This window comes from Botryllus schlosseri, chromosome 2 (assembly GCF_051294905.1).
Source record: "Botryllus schlosseri isolate E-star chromosome 2, Bs_hap1, whole genome shotgun sequence".
Taxonomy (NCBI): Eukaryota; Metazoa; Chordata; class Ascidiacea; order Stolidobranchia; family Styelidae; genus Botryllus; species Botryllus schlosseri.
The window spans coordinates 6,467,093-6,492,639 of NC_137237.1; the positions used below are offsets into that span (position 1 = coordinate 6,467,093).

Here is a 25,547-nt window from a genome sequence, read left to right on the forward strand (position 1 = left end):
ATTTATTTTTGTACTGAATTGATCAATATTGTAGCGACTGGTAAATTTTCATCACTGCCAAAATAATTATTTTCGTGGCAATATAAACATGTCTTTGAGAGGTAAAGATAATGTCGTCTTCAGGTTTAGGGGCTCGGACGCCCCCTTCAAAATCATCATATTTAAGTTACTGTCACGCCAGCGGCCAGTATCACTCGTGAATTGTAAGCGCCATTATTGTTTGTGTTATACTGGAGTGGAACTTCGGCCCCTGTTAATTGGCAGGCTAATGATTAGTTTTCTGATTGCGATTGCGCCGTTCATTTAGTTGCCATATATAACGGCTACTCGTGCTGTTATAGGATGTCTCTTCGGTAATAAACGTTTATCGTGTGTAGACAAGACATCGTTTCGTGGTGCAACAGAGAGTACAGGCTCTTTATCCGTGGTGGCAGCGATGGGATTCGTACCCACGCCATCGAAATGACTGGTGACTCAAACCTCCTGGCGATGTATCCGAATCGAAATCTTGAATTGTGCGATACGTTGAATCAAAGAGCATTATGTTCCTGATCTATACGGCGCGAAATGAACTGTTGTGGATGTGACATTCACAATTACAAACTCGAATTACAAACAACGCCATAGCTATCCACGTTGCACGTTCTGTGTAGTACCGGTGATAAAATGTAAGCTTGTAGCCCAACGTCATGTTACCACCGAATACTTTGAGAATTGAGAAGTCGATAAGCATTTAGATTTTCGGAATCAGTATGACAGTCACATTCGATTAATACCAGTTATAAAATAAATCCTAAGCTACTTACGATGAATTGCCTTATCATTGGTGAGGCTTGGCCCGTATGCGTCTTACCTCTCGTTTCGAGCTTTATATTTGAACAATAAGTACCAGCTTTTACAGAGAAAATGTGGCGCACACGAGGAATCCAATGTAGTGAGTTCGAATGAGTGTCACCATGACGTCACGTATTTTCAATTGTGACGTAACACTTGTTCGGCATGTATGGCTCTTTTGGAGTTGAGACGGAAAAAATATGGCCAATATGGCTCTTCGGACAAAAAAGGTTCCCGACCACTGGCATAGTGCGATAGTGGCATGATCCACAGCTGCAACACAACAGGTTGCGGGTTCGAGTCCGACCGAGGTCGACTCCGAAGTTCCTTGCAAAGCGGCTCCCCCGCACCACGTGATCTGCGTAAGCGGTGTCTTGCAAAAGCCTATACAAGTGGAGCATGCTACAAGTCGACAGCTACGAGATCACAATAAAGAATATTGGTCTGGTGTAAATGATCATTGCAGTAAATTCAGCACCATGAATGCCACAATCAACAAGTTCTAGTTCTAGTTGAGGATTTTAAAAATTGATTAGTTATAGTTCTAGTTGCGCATTTTAAAAAACATTTCGTTGCTCAACAACTATGGAAATCACGTGTCGGCATTAGGCGTAAATCGTGACAGCGATTTGTTGTTGTTCTAAAAGTCATTGCTCGCTCAGAACCATCACTACCATGTAACATACTTGTAATTCAGTATAAATTTACGGCGCTATCACACCTTATATTTCAGTAGCTTCGCCAAGTACTTTTTTCACGTCTGACGATGTCATTCCCTTGCTCAAAAAGGTACCAGAGTTGATGTTCTAATCACGCATACATATACTGCCTTTATCTAAAGGCGTTTCTTCTGATGAGACGCATTTGGCGTACAGAGCCGCGTACTCGGTCATGCATGTACTTTTGTACTGGATACTGCATAGTATCGTCATTATGTCGTCTGAGAAGGTTGTTAGAACGATTGAGAATAAAGCCGTTCGATGTTGGTCGATTTGCGGGGACTTCAAACCCTCTCTGTAGGTAACACCGATTCCGGGGTGTACTGTTTAACTTCCTCGCTTCCTCCTGCGTTATGCGATACGCCTTCAAAGCGCATACGAGCGCGAGTGGAAATATAAAATATTTGCGATTCGGTATTACTTACAGCATCTTTCGATTTTTCAGTATCGCTTCAACAAGCTGGAGAATAGCACCGACGACGTTTCTCGACTCAAGCTTCCGACAACGGCTGTAAGCATCATGTATTTCTGTGAAACAGTGATCGTCTTGTAGTTTTTTCACGGATAGCTATATCATATAGTGTTAGGGAATCAGAAATTGTTTTTGATTGAGGAACTGGAAGTATTTGCTTATTTGTCAATGCGGGAATGGTACGTATTTTTGCACTCATCGACTCAGTATTACTGTTTTGACGTAATATTGAGAAGAACTCGAGCACTGGACTTGACTCGAAGCTTAATATACTCGATTGGGAATCTAATTAACTCCAATTTGATCCATGAGGATCGCGCATTTTAAAGGTTCTAGTGAAGTATTCGATTCAAGTTTCCCTCATTATTACGTCATAACGGCGTGAACGATGTGGAAAGTTGGAATGTGTACCTTTTATGCAACCACAAGGAATAAAGTACCAGTTCTACATCGTATTACAGATATTTTGGGTTATTTTAGACCATGTCTATTTCGTTGCACTTTGTGACAATGCTGTGAGATCATTAAGAGAGAGTTATGTCGTTTCCACTAACGTGGATAGCTTTGTACAGTGTGTTTCGTATGTTGCGACACGGCCAATAGAGGTTCCATGGCTTCTACAGTGGGAAATGCTATCGAAACTATACAATTCGCTGATACATTACCTCAGTACTCGAGACAATCATATTCCATTGCGTTTTGTAGTTACTCGGCTCACGCTGTTTCCGTTTCTTCTTCAGGATTTTTTGGACACATGGATTCGCGGCCGGAATACGACCCACTACTGGAAAGAGCGCTTGATGAAAGACGTCCATTATGTGACACACAGCTGCACATTGCCGAAAGAACATATGGGCGGAAAAGAACCAGACCCGGTCAAGGTTGGCTTGTTGGACTTGTTTTAATGGACAATACGTGCGCCTACCACGGCATTTACCCAATGGATCATTTTTTCGCGATGATCGACCCGATCTGGCTGGCCCCTGACTTCGCCGATGCGTCGGAAGTGATGCTTAAGTCATCAACAACCCAAATTTCGCGGTCAAGCTAATCAAATTTTTGGTTGGCCTTGCAAATTCACAATAAATTGCATACTTTGTTGCTCCGATAGCAGACGATATCTATAAACGTAGGTGTTTTTGTTTTTGTTGTTTCTGGTATTCATGGTGTTTGTCGACTGCTATGGTCATGGTCGTTTACACCAGGCCGATATTCTTTATCTTTGATTCCGTATCTGCCGACTTGCAGCATGGCCAACTTCTAGGCTGTTGTAAGACATCCCTTACGTGGAATATAAACGCAATAAATTACATGGAATATTGATTATTTATTATTACAGCTAATTTCGGGAATTATGTCGCGGGCCCGTCAAAATCTCGCGGGCGACGGGTTGGCTGCCCCTGTCCTAAGACATTTGTTCACTATTTCTCGTCATTATTATTTTTGGCCTTTATATAAACGTTTAGACGGCGAGGCTCCTTTCTCAAGTGATATAGAACTTCTGAGACGTGATTAATTATTTTTTCTTTAAAAGATTGCTTGAACATGAAACTGTGTCGAAATTTTCTGCGGTCTTTGGGGGTTGGGGGGGGATGGCATTTTCAACGAAAGTCATAGATGGCAGCACATTCTACTACGCTACTGAACCGGGGCTTAACCCTCCATACAAAATCTTATTACTATATCAAGAGTTGGAAAACTACGCCATTTTTTTGTTGTTAAATAAACAACAACAACATCAATTCAGAGTTCATGAGAATGGAAAATCACCGTACACCAAGCTTGGCTCGTTCGCACCGAATACACTATACAATTCTCCTGTAGTATTTTCAGAAAAACCACAAATTAGATTAATATTAAAATCATATTATAGTAGCAGTTCTCAAATTAGCTTAGAACTAGATTGCTGGAATTTCGATCTAATTGCCGAATTAGACAACTATACAATTTTCTAGTTGTCCGAGTCTCGCTATTGGTGGAATAACAGACAGACCCAACAAGGCCGATAGTTAGAGGTCACTGCTCCCTCATCATCGGCCATATCAGGTGACATGTCCTACATTTTGATACGGTAAGGGGGGGGGCATAGTGCCTGTGATGTCACACTGAACACTTGACGTAATTTTGTTGCTACTGCTTCTTTTTAGCGTAAAATACCTAAAAATCCTAGTCTTCAACTTCTCCCTGTTGAAAGTAATAATATATCTGAGTTTCCATTAGGTCAATTGATATATTTCACATGTGGGGCCTACGATATCTCAGTTACTTTATCGACCTTGGTCATTGTAGGACCCCGGCTCATGCCTAATTAATATAATAATCTGATATGCATTATATTATAATACATGCAACTCAATTTTTAGTTTCCGATAGGATCGCTAGCTGCGAATACGCGATATCTGGTTGAAGTGATATGGAAAACGAAATCCTTCATGTGCAACGGCAGTTGGTCCGTTCCGAGCTATCACGAAATCGTAATCGAAAACTTGGCACCGCCCGCGTTTCGTGATTCTTCCCTTATATTCCTGGCAGGTATGGCATGGTCATGTCTATCGTACGTTTCTACTGATATAGTGACTGTCATTGTGTGTTCGCGCCTTTTTACAGACGATTCGCCGGTTCCCGGGAACTTTTTTGATGCGAATCTGACGGAGGGCGCATCTCTACTGGTGTGGAACAATGTGAGTATCTCCGTTACGTGCTGATTGACTTATCGAGGGCGTGCTCGAAATCAGAATTGGACAACTGTAAATGACTAATTAGAGCTAAATTACGGTAATTTAATTCTATCACGTGGAAAATATATGCTCCTAATTTTAATTCTAATTTGATTTCTGGTTTTCCTGGAATTTCTACAGAATATCTGACTAGTGCGGAGCGAGCCAAGCTTGGTGTACATACATTTGTAGCTGTCATGCTTATGAGCATAAACTCTGATTTGATACGAGCTGTTGGATCTGATGTTTTTTGCATTTCTTACTAGTCCGGAATTCAATTCAATTTTCAAGGTCCTTTCCAAATTTGATTAGAATTAGAATTATAGCTACACAGCATTGTTCCAACTTAGATTGGAATTAGAATTACAGAACTCGCGAAAACTTGTTCAGTTCGTATCAAATCGGGCAAATGTTGGTACAGCAAAGTTAGCTCGCTTTTCATTGCCCAGTTCTCATCCTCATGCAGGATTTAAATTAGCATTATCATCAGATCTTATAGAAACATTTCACAGACTAAATTAGGATATGAGCAAAGAAACATCTCACTTATTAGATTACCAAGATTTCGCTATAATTAGGCAACTATAATTGTCTAGAATTATCCAGTTGGCAAAGTCTGCTTGCGGCATCAACTAATAGGTTATAATGTGAGTGTCATTTCAGATCGATATGTCGAATCCAGAGATTCAAGAACGCAACAACGTCCAATACAGCCTCGCGTCTTCAGATGGCAGGTTTGTAGTAATTGTGTACCGCTGACTGATGTGTGTAGCTAGCTACAATAACTATGTCAATATATAGTGAATATGCGACTTCCCCGGTGGTACTTGTGGTATAAGCTTTGGGCATACTGTCGGGACGCCAACAATGACGTAGCACTAATGCGTCGTGTGTGAAACGAACTGATGTTTCGTGATAATCCCCCAAGACCTTGCCCGATCATGTAAGGTTTGATATGTTCCTTTCAAGCGATCGCGAAGAAAATAATATCAGTTACACTAATCAAAATATACCTTTTTAATGATGTTGATCATAAACTTTACATAGCGCTCCGTGATAATTCTTTGGATCGATGCCCGTAATTTTCGCCTTGTCACAAAAACAAAAACTACCACATTCACGTATAATACATTACCATATAATACTGGTGAAGAAAAGGAACTGTGCATCAACAACAGTGTTCAAACGACAAAACCATTTAAACACGATTTTCACGCAAAACGTAATACCGTCTAATCCAGGAATGGCCAACCTGCGGTCGTAAAGGGAAATTTGTGCGGCCGTGGACACGTAATTCAATTAGTATGTGTTGGCGGCCGTTGACATGCAATTTGAATTTAACGAATTGACTTCCGATTTCTTGAAAGATTTTAATTAATCTTCACGCTGCGCGCGATTCAATGTGACTTTATTTTTCAATTTTAATATAGTAGCTCCCGTTGCAATCAGAGCCCCACAATACAGATGCGAACAGCAGAGGAAAATGATGCGCCTCGGAATCGTGTGTTCCTCACTATACCGACAATCCTCATTGGAGGTCAAGAAATAGCAACATGTACCAAAGTAACTAATAACAATTGGCTCACCCGAAGATGCATCATAATTTATAACTTGCCCTAAATTTTCGAAAATACCCGCTGCATCAACTCTATACCGGTGAATCTGATCGCTGAGAAAAGGTAAATGTTTGATAGTAATATGTAAAACTACTAATATTAGCGAAGGAATTCATTAGGGAATCTGATAATTTTTCGCGCTTCGCGCGACTATAAACACCCCCTTAACATTTCCAGTGACCACTGGAGATTTCGGTGCGTATAGTAAGACTGTATCATTAAATGGATTAGTCCGGAGTTCACCGGAACTGGACATAGAGACTTTAACGTGAGTATTTGGCGTCCAGCTCGTTCATCACGACTATACCCAGGAATGCGGCCGTAGGCTACATGAGTAGTCGAAATGCGGCCGTGAATGGCAAAAAGGTTGGCCACCCCTGGCCTAATCATATCATTCTTTCAATTCCACGCCTTTGTTTACTATGTGAATACGCCGCGGCGCGAGTTTGATCTTGCAGCAATTTGTAGCGATCCGTTTTTTTTTCAGTTTCGTCCGCAATGCAACTTGGGATTTTGGGGACAACAATTTGCTGGTGCTGCCAAATCGCGGGTCTTCCGGTACCGTAAAAGCCATCGGTAGCAACGAGGTGGAAACGGTTAGCACCGTGGCATTCCGTAAAGCGAAAATCGGTAAGCGAAAACATATCTTTGCAGTTGATTGAACTGTAATGTTTTGTCGGTGTCGGTTGGCTTGTGTATTGTTGGATAATCCGTCATGGACTTGCCCGTTCTTTGTTCTACGCGTGAGTCACGTGCCAGAAACGAACAGGTTTCGATTAGAACTCGGACAGATCGTATTTGATGTAGGGCAGCGGTTCTTGGTCTTCTGACCTGACGAACCCTTACGCTAATCTGCGAGCATTCGGCGAACCACAGATTTTCGCCGAGTCACAAAATCAAAAATATACCGCAATACGTATTTATAGTACAGTACTATAGAATGCTGGTGCATAAAATGAACAATAATGTTGAAGAAAAACAACATTAAAACATGATAATGATACAAACAAAAATATTATAATGAATATCGACAGAAAATAAGAGCGACTTCTGCAGTGTGAGTCTAGCTCTAAACTAGACATTCGCCGAACCCCTGTGACTGTTTTATTGGACCCTTGGGTTCGCATTGTCCAGGGGTCAACTACTCAAAACGGTTCGCGGTCCTCATGCATTCAATATCGATATAAAGTAGGCCACATAGTTTAACAACCAATTTTTGAAAACTTTGCGTCAGTGCAATGCTGTGCTCTCTAACACGGCGGGCATGCGTAGTTATGACAATAGAGCATATATTTTATTACAGAAATGCAATTACACCAAAAAATAATGTTCATCACTTTCATTCTATTTTGAACTATGAGCTACGCAAGATACCTGACAACGCTTTTCAGCGACTAAAGAATCGATATTGGGGTTAGTGACACACGTTATTTGCTGGAAAACGATATTCCCGAAAAGCTCGATCTTGTGGGGAAGCCTCAAGCCGTCTCGGTCCTTGCAGTGTCTGGGTCATTGCCCAATCATATCGGCTAATTCTTCCTCCATGGAATGCTATTGCCATCGCCGAAGCCGTATCAGCTAGCGAGGAATAGTGCTGTTGGCCACATAAGAAGAGCTTATTTTGAAACACAACTATATTTTTTAACTAAAATCACTTTCAGCATTCCAAAATGCTTTACTAAGCGTTCTTACAAATTCTCAAACCAGGCAGCGGGTCACATGCTGGTGACCTCTGGTTTAGGGATAGGTTGGTGTTAGGGGTTAGGTCAACTTTAAAGTTAGAGGGTATAGTAGGGGGATGTTTGAGTAAGAAATAGGGGACAACAACTGGCAGATTCACTGGTAACGAGTTGAGTACCAACGTTACCTACTTTCACCGACTCTGGATATCAAATACTCCGCATTTAACTTGCAGGCCCGCGCGACTGCGTGGCGACAGTGGTTTCCATCTCGTCCCAACCATCCCTCGACTCTTATCTCACGTTCAAAGTGGAATGGGTGTACGCCAAATCTTCTTATCCGCATGATTGTGAAGTGTCGTCCTTGGAAGTGAGTAAAATCGACGGCTGTTCCCGACACCTTTTCACTCCCTCCCGGTTTTTATCTAGCAGGACAACATCAAAGTTCATTTCTTCACCTGGTCGGAAAGCTGCGAGACTTGTGTAGACAGGAGTAATCGGTAAGCATAAGCAATAAGCATGGTATCGCGATTCGTTGATGCAACCGGATTTATAAAAACCACTAAATTTACTACACGCGCAATTAGTACTAGAACTGCTGGCCTTTCAAAACTCGCCATTTAATAGAACAGCAGTCATGATGGATGAATGATGATACACCCCTGATATACAAAGTTCTTTTGAATTCTCTACTACTTGCTGACGATTACCCTTGACGAGTGTCAGCCGAAAATATCTTAATGTGTATTAAGATATGAATATATCAGTCAATTGTAGAACTAGACCAACTCATTTTTCAAAAGTAGCAACTAGAACTAGAACGACTTTTAAAAATCCGCAACGAACTGACTAAAACACAGCTGTGTAGATTCCATTGCGAAGCAACTCATCGGAATCGGATCGGCTTTCCGCATGAAAGACAGTACAAGTGTGAAATGGGATGGGAGTCGATCCCCAAAACCCATCCGCTGGCTGCGCCACTGTTAGTATTGATGATTCTGAGAGGGCAATTGCTGCAAGAACAGCACACGACAGAACACCGGTATCACGATCAGACATGGGGTAATCGCGATTAGTAATCGTAATCGATTACGACGATTACAGCATTTTCAAGTAATCGTAATCGCAATCAATTACATTCGAAAAAATCCCGAAGTAATCGTAATCGTAATCGACTACTTCCCATATTTAATCGATTTATTTGTGAAAGAACGATTACTTTATATTTGTGCAAGGACTTTGACATAAACTGAACACTCGTGAAAAAGGAAGAGATATTATACTAGTTATTGAGAGCGCAAACGTCTGATTTTCAAATGCCACTGCTCATTATTACGTCATATGTAGTCTATGATCTTTGCTCGTCTTTACGTAAGAAGTGTCCACGCATAGTAAATATAGATATTCGCTGTACATTAGTGTGATTGTAAGAAAACCCACCGTGCTGCATATCGGGTTATCAATACATTTCAGACAGCACTACCTCGCAACAGGATAAGTCATCACCTCTGTGCCTAAGTTAAAATGGCAACTTTTGTATTGATGTTTGGTTCTTCTTAGTTAAAGTATAGAATCTAATACTTCTAATTCTATAGGTAAATGCAGTTTCACCGTTGCTGGTTGGCGAGCAGTAGGCCTATATGGTACGAACGTACACCAGACAAAGGTTTGAAATTTTGTACTCGTCAAATAAAACATTACGGTTTCCATAACGAAGCATTAAAATCAACAGCGGCTGATATATATCATAACTGAGCCGTTGTTTTGCCGTTTTCGTAATGGCAGCTTGCATTACATTATCTGCATTAAGTTGAAGGCAGAATTTTATGTTCCCTTTGTCGTATTCTCATATTATTCTACTCAAAACGGGCGCCAATCGCTATTTCACAATTCTTTACTGAACATTTGGACCTGCCGCCATAGCCATCGGCTTATATAGCATGTTAGCGTGACTTGTAGCAAAAATCAGGTTCGAAACAGCAAAAGTTTACCCCACCCAAACATCGGTCTTGGGCCCCCATAGAGTAGTCAATTTTGAAGTTGAAGATTTAATTTAATCAATAATATTGCTAATTGCATTATATTGCGTTTTTAATCCTATCTTAGCGTCCGGTGGCCAGATTTAGTTGAAGAGTAGGGGCGCGTAATTCATAATTCTAGAATCTGGTCTATCTTGCAATAATTGCTTTATTGTATGTTGTTAATTCGTGACCTCCGGTCTGTTATATAACCAAAAGATATTGATTGTAGTGGCCCAAACATAGCAGACTAAAAGAAAAACTTGCGTGAAACGCACACAAAAAATTGTCGTGTCTAATGCCCTATGGGTGCCCGGGTGCAATTTGCATCGTTGGCTCAGATTGAAAGGAATGGACTGTTAGTCACGCCCACCCAGCGCGGCTATTGACAATGGACACATACCATAAGTTTCGGCCAATGTATTTCTTTAGTAGCGCACTTCGTGGAGTCTCATGTTGGCCGAAACTGCATGTCTTTTGATGTGTCGAGGAGCGGTATTGACTGGCACCTAAATGCCTATTACTATGAATTATACATGCTTTATTTCTTGAGGGGAAGACGTATGCATTTCGAAATCAAGTTATCCAGAGACATTTAAATCGCAAAGCTAAAAGATAATTTCCAAGTTGATGACATCTATCGAAAATGCTCTATAATTTATGTTGGTTAACGAAATACTTTTCGAGTACCCTCCAACCACGCTCCCCACCCTATTGGGGAATTTGGGGTGCGGCAGTTATGGACCTGGCAAGAATGCAAAACGTTGTGTGCGATAAACCGTCCTCTATAAAATGGGCAATGGAACATTATGACGTAACGGAGAAATTTCTCATCTTTTGTAAAGACAGTTTTTATATTATTAGGCCTTTTCAGCGCAATCCATGTATTGTCTTCCAATATAACTACTACGATGCAAGATAAATGTAATCGTGAGTAATCGTGATTACTTTTCCAGTGTAATCGTAATCGTAATCGACTACTTCCTGATTTTGCTGTAATCGTAATCGTAATCGTAATCGCGTGATTCAGAAGTAATCGTAATCGCAATCGATTACATTCATGAAGTAATCACCCCATGTCTGATCACGATTCATGCCAAACGACATGCGTATTCAAGTTGCTCGGCAACCATATTTTTTCAAATGCATAACTACAACTTGAACTACTCTAAGATACAGTAGATAGGTGACCGTCAACTAACCAGTAGGGCAAAATCGAGTGATTCGTTTCTGAATCTAGTACATGCTTCCATTCGAGTCAACGAGTATCGCTCGTTATGACGTCATAACAGTATAAAAGATGAGGAAAGTACAGATATATATCTTTCATGCTACTGCAACGAATACAGCGCCCTTTCTATATCACATTAAAGATAATCTTGAATATTTTTCGACCATGCCTGTTCCATTGCAATTTGTGACAATGCTGTGTGCTGATCAGCATCACGTCTTCACGGTGGAAAATCGTACCGAAACTATCAGTGGCGAGATAGCGTATAGTGGTACGTTCCACAGCTGCGACACCAATGGAGGTCCAATCGTTGTGCGCAGCAGTGATCGTGATTGTTAACTGCGTAATGGGCGTGCGTATCCGCGTCAGTGGGCTTGGGCTCGGGCTTCAGTAAAGAATACTGAATATCGCCTAATCGCGGATAGCTTGTTTTGATACTTCTCAAATTTCTGTGCGTATTGTCGTGACATGCGGTGATCCGATTTTATCGTTGTTGTGTTCGTGTGTTACGTAATTCCTCGATTCATGCGGCATGTTTTCGGCGGATAATCTTCGTCTGAATACGCGGATTTCCCAGGGTCCTGCGGATGCATTTCCAATTTTACATGGAGCTCTATCAGGCCTTATCAGAGGAGGTCAAAGCAGTCGCCGTTGGTGCTAAACTAGAAGTAACGCAATAGTAACGTATAGCGATTTCCAGTAATTAAAACGTAAAAATATTCTCGGCCTAGTCTTTGCCTGGATATGTGGAAGCTGTGAAATAGACGTAGGAATGACCTGAAATCATACCCACTTGAGTAAATAGTGTAATTGGACTCGGAGTGCGAAATAGCAGGAAACACAACAAAAATCAAGTCCAGTGCATAAATCAGCGTTCAATCTCAGAATCACGAGAATGGCAAATGTCGGCACAGCGAGCTTGACTGGTTTCGCACTATACAGTTCTCCTGTAGCATTTTTGGAAAAAAGCAGAAATTGGATTAGAACTAAAATTACAGCATGGAAGTATGTCACAAATTTGACTACTAGAATTAGATCACCTGCATTACTCTCTACATTAGTCTATTTTGACAATTACAATTATCTTTGTCCAACAACTCTAGTTTCGGCAAGCTCATTTCGGCGATAACGGCTTGTGATTGAGATAATGTCGGACCTGGCTATGTTATATTTATCTTTAAATATTATATTTATGTAATACTTGAACAGATTCTTGGAGGTACTGAACTTCAATATACAATTGAATAATATTGTATTGCTATTGAAATGAACTCGAATGTTGTCGGCTGACGCTCGTCGCCAGGGGCCATTGTCAGCAACAGATAATTGCAAGGAACATTGTATATCAACAATCTTATCACCAATGCATTTGTAACACAATACTAATATTACCAGTAAGGATGGTAGATTGACGGACCTCACATTATCATTACGACACATTCCGATATCTGACATCACGTCCGTCGTCATTTTCTTCCCACCCGTCGAAGATCTCCTTTCGTCCTGGGGGTGCGGGAATATTACGAGCCAATCGCGACTACGGCGACCGATCGCCCCGCGTGACACCGTTTCCGTGATAAGCAGTATCACGCGCGGCGTTCTGCCGCGGTGGCTCACATTGTGGTCGATCGCGCTTCGATTATATGACCGTAGAAACACTGGTATGTTAATCAGGCAAGATATCGCTGCGAGTCTGCGATTTGCTATTGCACACTGTAAATATGTGGGCGGGAGATAGGTGTATTTATCAGTTTTTTACCATATTGCGGGGAGCAAATTAAGAACATATCACTTTCAGGCACACTTGGGCAACTAGATAATTCTGATTGTCGAATTAAGACTAATTTGAGTGAAATGGAGTAATTCAATTCTAATCTAATTAGTGAAATGTTTCTTTGCTCCAATTCCAATTCTAATTGTGTAATTTTTACTGTGTTCTAATATTAAATCTAATCTGATTCCTGAATATCCTGAAAATGCTACAGAACTGTACAGTGCGAAACGAACGAAGCTTGCTGCTGTGCAGACATATGTCATTCTCGTGCCCATGGGAAAGAACTTTGATTTGATATGACCTGAATTTCTTTCACTGACGAAGAAATTCTATTTCGAAGCTGTGTCGCTATAATTTTAATTCCCATCCAGTTTGAATGAGCTGAAAATTTTCTAGTTTCCAGTAAGTCCGCTTTCAGGTACCAAATTCTGCTTTCACGCCCTTTCGAAAATGAGTAAAACGTGAAAATGAATAAAACGCATCATTCCTCGCGGAAATTTCTAGCAAGGGTTGTTGTTGTTTGCGGTATTCATGGTGTTTGTCGACTACAATGGTCAAGGTCGTTCACACCAGGCCGATATTCCTTATTTTTCATTCCGTAACTGCCGACTAGTAGCACGGCCCACTTGTAGGCTTTTGTAACACACCGCTTACACGAATAAAATGGCGAGGAGGAGCCTAGAAAAACTCCAAAACTTAGTTTGGAATTCTGCAGTCTACCTCGGTCGGACTCGAACCCACAATCCATTGATGTTGTAGCTGCGTATGATACCACTACGCTATCCCGCCACTCTCGCAGGGGTGCAGTGGGTTGGAATCGGTGAAATACGCGAAGAGCTATAAATTCCGCGACGGTTTCTATGCTGCGATACTAGTTTGTTGTTTTGGCGAGTGACGATTTAACCGCACGTTCGATGTCGGCTTTCGGCGTACTTCTGTGAACGGCCCGAAAATATAATGATTCAGTCGCGTTTCGCTGACGGCAACGATTCGATATCTGTGTTTGCATCTGGAAATAGTTCTCTCAATTTAGTGCGACCTGATCCGTTGACAAAACAACGGCGCTATTAGTAACGCACTTTGACCCGCGGGTGAGGTTCTAGTTTGTTGACTCCGTTACAGTGTCATGGATTTTTGGTTGAAGTTCGCGCCGAACGCTGCCAATTAGTACGCGCTCGTCATAGGGCGCGTTAGCGCTGTAAATGAAAAATCGTGTATTTCGGCGATTTCAACCATCGCGCAGGGTGCAATCCCGGTAAACTGCACTTTCTGGCACAACAGTTTGCTTTCAAATCCATTCCAGTGCGTTCAAACGAGTCAAATACTCGTACTTCGAGCAGTCTTGACACCTAGATAATTATAGTCGTCTAATTAGACTATTTTACGCAAAAGGACGGTATTGTAATTCTTATCCAATGTGTAATGTGCTCGAATTTTAATTCCAGTCTGGCATTCCTGACAATGCTGCAGGTGAACTGTATATTGCGAAACAATCCAAGCTTGCTGAACGATGTAATACATTTGCACCATCCTAATGCTTACGAGAATGAATTCAAATATGATATGAACTGAACTTGGTTCAGTTTCCAAGTTTTCACGAATTCAGTAATTCTAATTCTAATGTAATTTGAAAAAAGTTGTGTAGCAATTATTCTAATTCGAATCGAATTTGAAAAAAAGCGTATCTATAAATCTAATTATAATCGAATTTGGAAAAACTGAAAATTTTAAGAATCTGGTAAATACGCCTGTTTTACACCCATGTATTTACGCTGTTCAAGGCGCACCTCTACCAGTATCTTGAAGATGCGGAAGTGCGTCATAATAGTGTGTTATGCATGAAAGATTCTTAGGTTACGTCGCAAAGATTACGATAGAAATAGCCGTTAGTAAAGGAAAAGTAATTCCCCAACGGGTCAATTTCTGTTTGAGTCATTCGCCCGCGTTAGAATTGTGTTCGACACAATAATTGCTGTTTTGGTGAGTTATCGACGCCGATATTTGGCTACATGGTCGGGGATTTTCAAGATAGCATGGAGAACTCGAACCACAAACGAGAAATACCCCACAAATGAATGGAATAGTATTGATAAGATTTGTTTCGAATTAGATCGATAACCAGACTTTATCTTATATGAAACCACGCACGATGTACAACGATGTACAGAAGGGTTGTTCGAAAATACCTTTTTTTCAGAAAACGGGGATTCACTGGTTAAATTGTTAGGTTGCCTCAAAAAACGCTGCACACCACATTTAGGTCAATTCCAATCAGAAGAAGCCGCCGCAAAGCCAATTGAAATTTTGAATTTATTATCAAAAAATGAAAAAAAAAATTCAAAATTTACTGTCAACCCCAAGGATTGGTTAAGTTGCTTAAAATAACAATGCATAACAATTTTTGCTCACTTCCAACTGGTGGAAGTGAAGTCACTGCAGTTGAAACTTGTGGATATGCAGAAATAGCATTGACGGTGGGAAATTCCACAGAATTTTGAATGAAAACTGAAATACCTTCGCTTCTACGGGTTGGAATTGCGTCAAATTTGTTTTGCATCGTCTTTGTAGACAAGACAACAATTTCATGGGGTTGACAGTAAAATTTGAAAATTTAAATATTAATTTTGTAGTATAATTTCAAACATTTTAATTGGCTTTGTGGCGGCTTCTACTGGTTGGATTAAAGCCAGATTTGGCGTGCAGCGTTTTTTTAGCAAACCAACAATTTGATCAGTAATTCCAGGAACCCCAATGTACTGTACAATGTACAGTCATAAACTACTGTCAAAAGAACCTCAATGTACAATGTAAATTTTCCCTGACATTATATAATATACACTGTACTGTTTTTAGTCCGGTGCTATCAACCATATTTGACCTCATCTCAACATCTGCACGATAAATCAGACGATCAGCAGTCTAATATTTAGCCTGCAGTATAATTCGTTCTCGAAATCTCAGATTCGCATTAGCTCGAATCCGCGTGGTTTGGGGCATTCGGAATTCGACCGAATCTCATCGTTGTTGTGATGTCAGTGATGAAATGAGTTATTGATTTTCATTCGGCTGTAACCCGATATTCTCCTAAGTTCGACGTTCGGTTGAATCTGGGCTTCAGTTCTAGTCAATAGATTGCTGGTAATTTATAGCTTCGATGTCGTTCTTTAGTCTAACTCTAAAATCACCGCACAATTGCTTTCAGGGACGCCAACCTCGACAATCACGCAATTCCTACGAACGCCACGACGTACTCGTTCGTACTGAGCATTCAGAAATCAAGATACAACGAAAGCGAACTTGTGTTCGGAACCCGCGTTGTTGACTTGAGGTGGGGGTCAATAAAATTGCCCATTTCGCCTACTTTTTGAGGTCTGCTGGGTTCGATATGACGTGAATATCTAGACTAGAACCCGACATCGTAAATGTTGCACACCATAATGGCCGACCCGCGTCAGGAGATGCAAACGCGTCACGGATTAGTCTGGCTTACGATAAAGTTCATTTAAACTCGACACGAAACCAACTTTTTATCAAAACACCCGTTCAGGGAGTTAACAGATCGTTTTATGGTATCGGGCAATAGTTTTCGACTTGGGAATTCAACGAATGCTTCTGAAAATGTCTATGTCGGACCACCGGTTATCCGTCAAGCATTACCCCAAAATGGCTCTGTCGCACACTGTAAACGAAAATCGAGTATTTCGTCGATTTCCACCATAGTGTAGTAAGGTGAAAATTATCTAAACTGCAACTTCTGACACAAAATGTTGTTTGAAAATGAATCAAATACACAAATTGAAACAAATATGTAGATGTATGCCAGGGATATCCACTTTAATCGAATCTGCAACACCACTGGGGTATATCTAGGGTTGCATTTAAAGCAAAAATAAAAAAAAAACAAGCATGTTTAAAACAATGCCCTTGTTTAAAACATGTTTTTATTGTTTTTTTAAGCCATGACGTAACGAGTATTCATATGTGACGTCATAGTGGTTGACATTGACAATTGAAAATATAGAGTAAATATAGCTCCTGCTCCTTTGGAGATATAGGCTTCAAACCCACGTCATGTACGGACCAAAAATATCTTTAACCAGGACTACATCGGCAAGCAGCATTTTTAAGGTCGGCGATCATCATCATTCGAACATTATTTTCGTGCCAACGATCTTTTGAACTTTTGAACCGACTATTTCGAGGGTTCCAACCATCCCGTATCGTATACGTCGGCTCTTTCGGGTGGTAATCGTCCGTAGGCTCATGTACTATGTTTTTTGGAAAGTATTTACACTATTTACGCATATTGTGGCATATTTATACAACTTAAAATAGGCCCTAGTTTAAAACACTGTTAAACATGTTTAAACAACCGTTTGTTTTAAAGGCAACCCTAGGCATATCTCCATAAGCAGTTGTATTTGACTCGTTCCCACTCATTGGAATGGGCTTGACACCAAAATATTGTACTTGAAAGTGCGTATGGCCTGATTTGCTCCCCGTGCTATGGTGGAAACCCAGTAAATCTACTACATTTCAACCCATGAATTTAGACATGTATAGGCCAACTATATCCATCTTGATCAGTTTTTTGAATATAAGCTGCTGGAGCACATATAGAACACCCTTTTGGCCTTTTATAACGCAATATCAAAAGTCATTCCCTTACTTTTCCAGCGATATGACAAACATATCCTATCCGTTCGGCCTCGATACCGGCTACGGAATAGGCGTGGCTTTGTCTACGGTCGACGAACCGCACAACATACGCAACCAGTCGTCTACGCTCATCGACCCGAATCTCTACTACGAAATGCTAAACCCTGACGGTAAGTGTTATTGACTGCCTCATTTTCGTCATACGTCACCATGCGCGCAGTCCCCGCTAAATTACCATGACTTATTCAACAGATACGGTAGCTATAGGGCTGGGCACAATGAATAGAGTACTCGAATCTGAATCGAGTGTTAATTTTAATGATTCGAGTCGAGTAGTAAAATACGATTTTTTCGAGTACTTAAATTATACGCTCCTCGTCACTGAAAGTTAATTTATCAACGAGGATTATAGTTTCGATAGCATTTTCCACTGTAGAAGCCTTGCAACCTTGATCAGATCAGTCGTGTCGCAGCATGCGAAACATATAGTACAAAGCTACGAACGTTGCTGAAAATAACACATTTCCGAAATACTGATCATCCCACAACATTGTCACAAAGTTCAATGAAATTGGTGTGGTCGAAAAATTACCAAAGTATCTTTAAAGAGATGGATGACAGACATTATATTCTTGTGGTGTCATAAAAGGTTCATCTTTGAACTTTGACATGTTACATTCTGTTATGACGTCATAATGAGTGATACTCGAATACTCGATTCGACTCGAAGCAAAATACGTGATTCAGAATCGAAAAACTCGGGTACTCGATTTTGCCCAGCCCTAACGGTAGGTCAGGGGTCGGAGGCCCGGCGTCTACCTATGCTCAAAACCTTACGTTCAAACACGAAGGTGATTACCAGGGCAAGTTTTTATTGCAGCTAAATCCGTGGAAAGTTGTATATATTTTTCACAGAAGTTGCAATGAAAAGTTGCATTAATTTTTTCAAAATAGTTCCACTAAAATACCACATTTTGGTCGGTTGACTAAAAAATTAACGTCAACTTCTCGGCTCAGCTCCCGAAATACACGTTAGAGTGTTACTTCAGTGCTCATTTACGGTATTTCAGTCGAATTAGTCCGTGTATTTCACCAAAATTCACAAAAAAACAGTGACATAATCAGGCGATCTATTTACATATACTGCCAAATATTTCCAGTAAAAAGTTGATTGCATAAAAAAACGAAAAAACTTTCATGAAAAATCGAAAAAGTTGCAAAAAGTTGCATGGAAAAAAATGGACAAAAGTTGCAAAAAGTTGCACAATAAAATTCCTTAAAACAGCTTAAAACAGCATTCTACATAACTTCCGGGTATTTAGGAAGCTGCAGGAAGCTGTAACAAAAAGTTGCAAAATATTGCCCTAGTGATGGCATTGCGTGACTTTACTAACGTAACGTGCTCTCGGATGGCAGGATTCCCTTTAAAACTACCCTGCCGTCCATCACTGCTTTCTCCAAAGGCTCGGTCCGGACATAATAACGTTGCCATGCAACACACTAGTCGACCTTCATTACTCTGTTGTGGAAAACGCCTCTAACAACTCCATATCCGTGTACACTGTACAGCATGTGTGTGACTTGCGCCTGAAAATAGTAGCATCGCGGTTATATGTTCTATATCCTCGTCATCCAATTAGGATGGAAGCACAGCAATATGGCTTACACCAGGGGTCCATAACACACGTCCCGCGAACTGATTTGAGATTTTTGAAGAACGCTTTGTAAATCATTTTGCAATACGGAAATTGGTCTTAGTTTAAAATTGTTATTGTTGTTGTTGTTCGAAAACCCCTTTTTCACTATTCCACACTAGCTAATACGACTTAGGTGACGGTAATAGCATTCCATGGAGGAATAATTAGCTGATATGAATGGGAATGGGCAATGGGCATATTGCCTTGACGTGCAATGGGCCAGACACTACCGCGAAAGTGACGCTTAGAAAACGAATTGGAGCTATACCCCACAAGATCATGCTTTGCGATGAGATAGTTTTCCAGCAAGTACCGTGTCTAGCTAACCCCAATAGCGCTTCTTTATAGTCACTGGAAATAGTTGTCAGTTATCGTGCGCTGCTGACAGTTCGAAACTGTTTGCCCGTCGCCCCTGTTAGAGAACAAATCGTTGTAGTGACGTAAAGTTTTAAAAATGAGGTTGTTAAACTGTGTGGCCTATTTTATCTTGGTATTGAATTCATGCGGCAGGCGGCCTCTACGAAATTTGAGAAGTGGCCAGCCGCCCGTTTTGAGTTGGCGACCCCTGGCTTACACCCACGTCTCAAGAATATCATATGACCGGGAGTCTTTTGGCTATTCCAGATGGTGCTGACAAATCCAGATCCAAGTTGTCAGCGTTGTTACTCAAAATTTTCTACTTTATTACAAGTAGAGTTTTCAACACGTTTCAAAACTACTTCTAGTATAAGTAGGCGATTGAATGCCTGGAAAGCAGTCAATTAGTTTCAAATAATATATTTGGTCGAGTGGCCGCTTACTGCAGCAAATCGGAGGTGGCTGCTTTCGAAATTGCAAGATGCATCTTGCCAGCTAACGCAGAATTGGTAATGACGTTACACTCTTAGCGAAAAGACTGTGTAGTCGCACACAAAGCGCCGAAAAGGATGGTATACTATATCATATATCATATATCTTTTTAACATTACGTTGGCGAAGAGAAATATTCTTTTACGAATAGCACGCTGACTAGATATTGCAGCATACACCGTCACGATAATAGCCACGATAACGATTCCCCGGATAACATTTCCGATACCATAATCAAACCCGCGCATTTTCAGTCTCAACAGGAGCGCCAATGCAGCTGACCGCGAGCGACGTGGGCACGACTCAACTCACAATTAGCTGGCGGCCGTCGAGGCCTCAGCGGCGCCACATGCCGGTTTTGAGATACGAGATCTTCATGACGCACGAAAAGCAATGCGCGCTGGGTCACGACGACGAGATATGCGACTGGCAGGAACACGGTGAGCTAAGAGGCTTAAGTCTAATTAGTTGACATAGGCGCTGAGATAAAGATCTTCAAAACGGTGCTACGAAAGCGCATTCGCTCTATCGCGTTGCGTATCGGTAGGTGAACTTCTTACGATATTTGGAATGTGCTGGTGTTATATTTTCAAGAGCTTCTCGGGGGTACATACCTTCAATATACAGTTGAGTAATATATTAATATTGAAATAAACCCGAATATTTGCGGCTGACACTCGTCAGGGGTAAAAGTTAGCAACTAACAGAGAATTGGCTCCACTTCTTCGAATTCTCTACTTGTTACTACCAGTTCAGAAATGCAAGGATGCACCTTTTAAAGTGCATCGTATTGTTCGATCGAAACGCAAAAGGGGTGATCCAAATTCCCTAACTACAAATGAGCTTATAAGTAGGGCGAATTTTTTGACCTACAAAATGGAAGATTTTGATCTACAAAATCAAAATTTTGACATTTTTTCACCTTAAAAATCAAATTTTGACCGAATTTGACCTAGCGTATGCAAATTAGGTGTTTTCCTACGTAATGTTAGAATTGTGCTACTTATCCTCATTTCTGGTTGGAATTGTCTGTCCTTACGAAGTAGTTTGGCCTGAAAAAAAACTTTTTTGACTCAAAAACTGACAAATTGTTCTATGAAAAACTTTATTTTAACAAAATCTGGCCCTATGAAGATTTCCAATAGTTACATTACGCGCTATGGTAGAAAAAATTGAAAGAAATTGTAGTACAACGAAAGATGCTTTCCTACATTCTCGGGTAGAAAGTGTCTGTCCTTACTAAGTAAGTAGCTTGCCAGGAATTGAGAAAGAACATTCAACAACAGCAGTTGTTGGCTGACAACATTGAAGTTGTGTGTACACTGCTGGTGACAAACAGTGTTGCTTCATTCTGGCAATGGTTTTTACATCACACTTTTCATCATGCGCTTCTTGATTAAGAACCATGCAATGCCCACGCAGTCTTGCTTCAGTTGTGATATTGCGGTACGTTGAGCATAACACCATGTCTACCTATTTGTTTCATTTGAATGTTTATGATTCACAATGAGCAGACAATGGGCCGTCTACTACGGTAGGCCTATAAAGTAGGCTACAGGCTGTAAAATGTCAAATGATAAGTTCACCGACAGTGCAAAATCTACGATACAAACGAAATGCAAAAAAGTTTTAACTTTGTAAAAAAATATGAGATTTTTTGACCTAACGCTAGAATTTCGACCTAATTTTGACATTTTTTGACATGTCAAAAAAATCACCCTACTTATAAGTATTAAAGATAGAATCGGCATTTTAAAAGGACAGGATACGATTTCGAACGCTAACCTTCCATGCGTTACGCCACGGCACACGACGTACCAATCTACGGTGGCCAAGACGGCCGTATCATCACAAATCATTAGGGATGGTGTGAACGTGAGGTTCACGTTCGCGTTCTGTGTGTGAACGAGTGAACCTCAGAAATTTAGAGGTTCGCGTTCACAAACGAACCTTGGTAGGTTCTGCATTGTGAACCTTTTTCGTACATTACAATTTTCACTACAATATAATAACTTCGCATGAAATTTATTGCATTTCAACTGTGGGCCACTCTATGCACGGTGCTGGCAGCATAAAAGATCAACACCAAACGAGCATGCACCTTGATAACCTGAAAGAATTTACTTGCTTTGTTACAAAACTTTGCTCGAAATATCCAGCTTTCCGTTTGTGAATATTTAGTGACTCTCTGCTGTGAGATGGACCCGCAATCACACAACATCAAGAGCGAAATACACTACAGGTAGTCAGCGAATGATGATTATTTAATCAATCAATGGAATTGATATCGTTGTCTGATGTAAAAAAACATCTAGCAGGCGTACAGGGTCAAGCTTGGCTTCGTATGTTCATGGTATCATAAAAAACATACCCGTGCGATGGGGATGTTGGCTATTTCTGTATAACTTGTTAATGGGGAAATATCCGTAGCAAGTATAGAAACACGTTTTACACTCTGGTCAATATCAACGTCGCAATACTCATACGCCGAATACATTGTTCGTGCAAGCTTATATTCCCTTGCAAGACCTCGTCGAAATTGTTGGCAAAGCGACGGAAGATATTGATTTAATGGGGTTATTATATCATTTGATTGTCCCAGTTGATACATTTGGCAACGTTTTAAATGTCAAGATGTACTTCAGCATTGTGGCAATATATATGTGGCCCGAATCGTCGCTAGGTATCGTATACAATTGTACATTAATATAGGCTATCACGTCACTGAAATGTAGTGTTGGAATTAGTAGCAATATGACGTCACCTTATGTCATGAGGTTCACGTTCGCGTTCACACAGAACCTTTAAAAAGCTTAGCCTTCACACGAACCTGAACCTTCCAGAGGCTCACACCATCCCTACAAATCATATTTATTAGTTGAGTGTGTGTCCTGACTTCTAGGGAACCTCCGAGACTGGCTTATGGAACCTATAGTGTTCTATGGAAAACCGATAAAGAACCATTGTACTAGACTCATTATCGCGACAAGGGGACGGGACAACACATTGCCGCTATAAGGATGTGCTGCCGCAACGCAGCGCATTTAATGTATACACAGCACAAAGAAGATGTGTTTGCATAACTATATAGTGATCAGTGAACGAGTCCTCGCAATGTAAACAGACCGCTCATGATAATCTAAACTTTCAGAAATAACCGTTGCAATTTACCTCTTTAATATTTTCTCTCATTCACAAATCGTTGCTTGTGCCTTTACAGTATGAATGGCCGAGTCATAACGTACATGTCCGCCGCCCTATTTCCAATTATAGCGATGGCATGTGGAGGAATTAACAAATTAATTTGAATACGACGACATGAATTTACGTGGCATTATATGCATATGCGAATTCGATAAATTACGCCGGTGTACCGTTTCCAAGCGAAATTGCTGCAACGCGCGCAATGACTGCATCGCTTTATTCGCTATTTGGTTATATGTCACAGCAACACTGCTCATGGGAATACATCAAGGTCTAGTGGTGTCCCCTGAGAAAGAAATATTTAGTCTCTCTACTATTTTGAGTTCAGTGGCGACTTGCCAATAATTCTTTGTTCAAAGCCCATTCCTTTGGTCGCCATCGCCATTCGCAAAGCACAGGGCATATAACATATTGCCTGTGGTCTGTACTTCATATGACCACGACCACCCAACATGATAGCATGCGACAATTGAGCATGTATGGTATATTCCGGGTTAGGGTTGGGTTAGATTAGGGTTAGTATATATAAGGTTTAATTTCAAGATTCGGGTTTATTATGGGGTTATAAAGTCACAAGCCCTGGTGACTAATGCTAAAGTGTCGCATAATCAACTGACGTTGAGCAACTGTAGGACATGTTCTGTTTTCCCATAATACATTAAAATTATATCATACCTACACAGTTTTTCCCAGATTCGTTTAGAATTAGAATTATTGAACCCGTAAAAATTGGAAATTGAATTGAGTTCCTAATAAGAAGTAATGCAACAAAAATCGACTTCAGTTCATATCAAATCAGATCTCATTTTCATAAAAGCAGGATAATGGAAAATGTCTGTACACAAAGCTTGGGTCGTTTCACCCTGTGAAGTTCTCCTGTAGCACTTTCAGGAAAACAAGAAATTAGATTAGAATTAGATTACCAGCATTTCACTCTGATTGTCTAATTAGACATCTGGAATTATGTAGTTGTGTAGGTGTCATTGCCAACGCCATCTCATGATTGCGATTTCTTTCTTTCGCAGTCCCGGATAGCTGTTACGCGAAACCGGCCAAACTGTACGAGGTGACGAACTCTTCAGAATTCGGGAGCTGGGAATACGAGAAGAGAAACTACAGCAACGTAATGTCGGTCACATTTTTCGAGCTGTCGCCGGGCACCAGCTACTACATCACCGTGTGGGAAGTCACCAAAGCCGGCAGGAGCAAATGCCTGCGACACATCAACGAAATCACGGCTTTCAATTTGTACGCGACTTGCGGGCTTTGAATTATTGATGCGGCTGCTAACGGTGGCGTGTTTACAGCTGGGTCGCGTACGTGGTGCTGGGGTTTCTGGTGACCTTCGCTGCGGTTTTGCTGTTGCTGAAGTTCCGGCGGAAGGTGAAGAAAGTGTTTCAGATCGATATTCCGGAGCCGAGGATTTGGATAGATTGGGTACGCTGTTGCGTTGTATTTATTACCTTTGCGTCCTTGGGCTCCTTGCCCAAGAGATATCGTTGCGCAATAATTACGGGTCTGGGATCGCCGCTTGATGCCTAGCGTTTGGGCTCAGCATTCAAGCCATCCTGTTGACCTCATATTTTCAACGCATTGTGGTAATAGAAATATAACGGTGGTCGAATTCTGATTTTTTGTCCGCCGGTTGTGTCAAAAAAGCCGTAATTTTGCTGCCAGTTCTGTTACAAAATGTCATTCACAGCCACCAATAATGCTAACAGGTTGGTCGATCTGATAAAATTTTGGGAGACGGCCCCATAGAATTAGTACGACCCTGCTGAATTCGTCCACTGGGTGTATATACCTGATTTACGCAATTTCGTAGGGTGCAAATCAGACCATGTCAATTTCCAATATCAAATATTGCTTTCACATCGATGAAAACGTGTCATGTGTATGAATACTTAACGAGATATATCCCATGGGTGTATTGGGTTCTTTTATCGTTTTTCACCTTTTTGCGTTCTCTTGGAGTGATACACGAACGCAGAAACCAGTCCACCTCTGGGATAGATTTCCAAAACGGTCCGAATGCACAAGTCGAAAATTTGTAGGGAGCTTCAGCACTTTTCGCCCCT

At 40.9% G+C, this 25,547-nt stretch overlaps 1 protein-coding gene across 2 annotated transcripts in view; it reads left to right on the forward strand.

The window, feature by feature from the left end:
* Positions 1-25,547, forward strand: part of LOC145433198 (uncharacterized) — a 44,554-nt gene that overhangs the window by 12,952 nt on the left and 6,055 nt on the right. Inside the window, exons 14-26 of one of the 2 annotated variants that reach the window (XM_080310165.1) lie at positions 1,999-2,064; positions 2,766-2,906; positions 4,389-4,557; positions 4,633-4,706; positions 5,406-5,476; positions 6,846-6,988; positions 8,274-8,407; positions 8,467-8,537; positions 16,263-16,388; positions 17,738-17,889; positions 20,520-20,705; positions 24,495-24,717; positions 24,777-24,906. In XM_080310165.1, coding sequence (XP_080166291.1) covers positions 1,999-2,064; positions 2,766-2,906; positions 4,389-4,557; positions 4,633-4,706; positions 5,406-5,476; positions 6,846-6,988; positions 8,274-8,407; positions 8,467-8,537; positions 16,263-16,388; positions 17,738-17,889; positions 20,520-20,705; positions 24,495-24,717; positions 24,777-24,906 — 1,686 coding nt within the window. The remainder of the gene's footprint in view (positions 1-1,998; positions 2,065-2,765; positions 2,907-4,388; positions 4,558-4,632; positions 4,707-5,405; positions 5,477-6,845; positions 6,989-8,273; positions 8,408-8,466; positions 8,538-16,262; positions 16,389-17,737; positions 17,890-20,519; positions 20,706-24,494; positions 24,718-24,776; positions 24,907-25,547) is intronic. The other variant, XM_080310166.1, reaches the window with a different exon arrangement.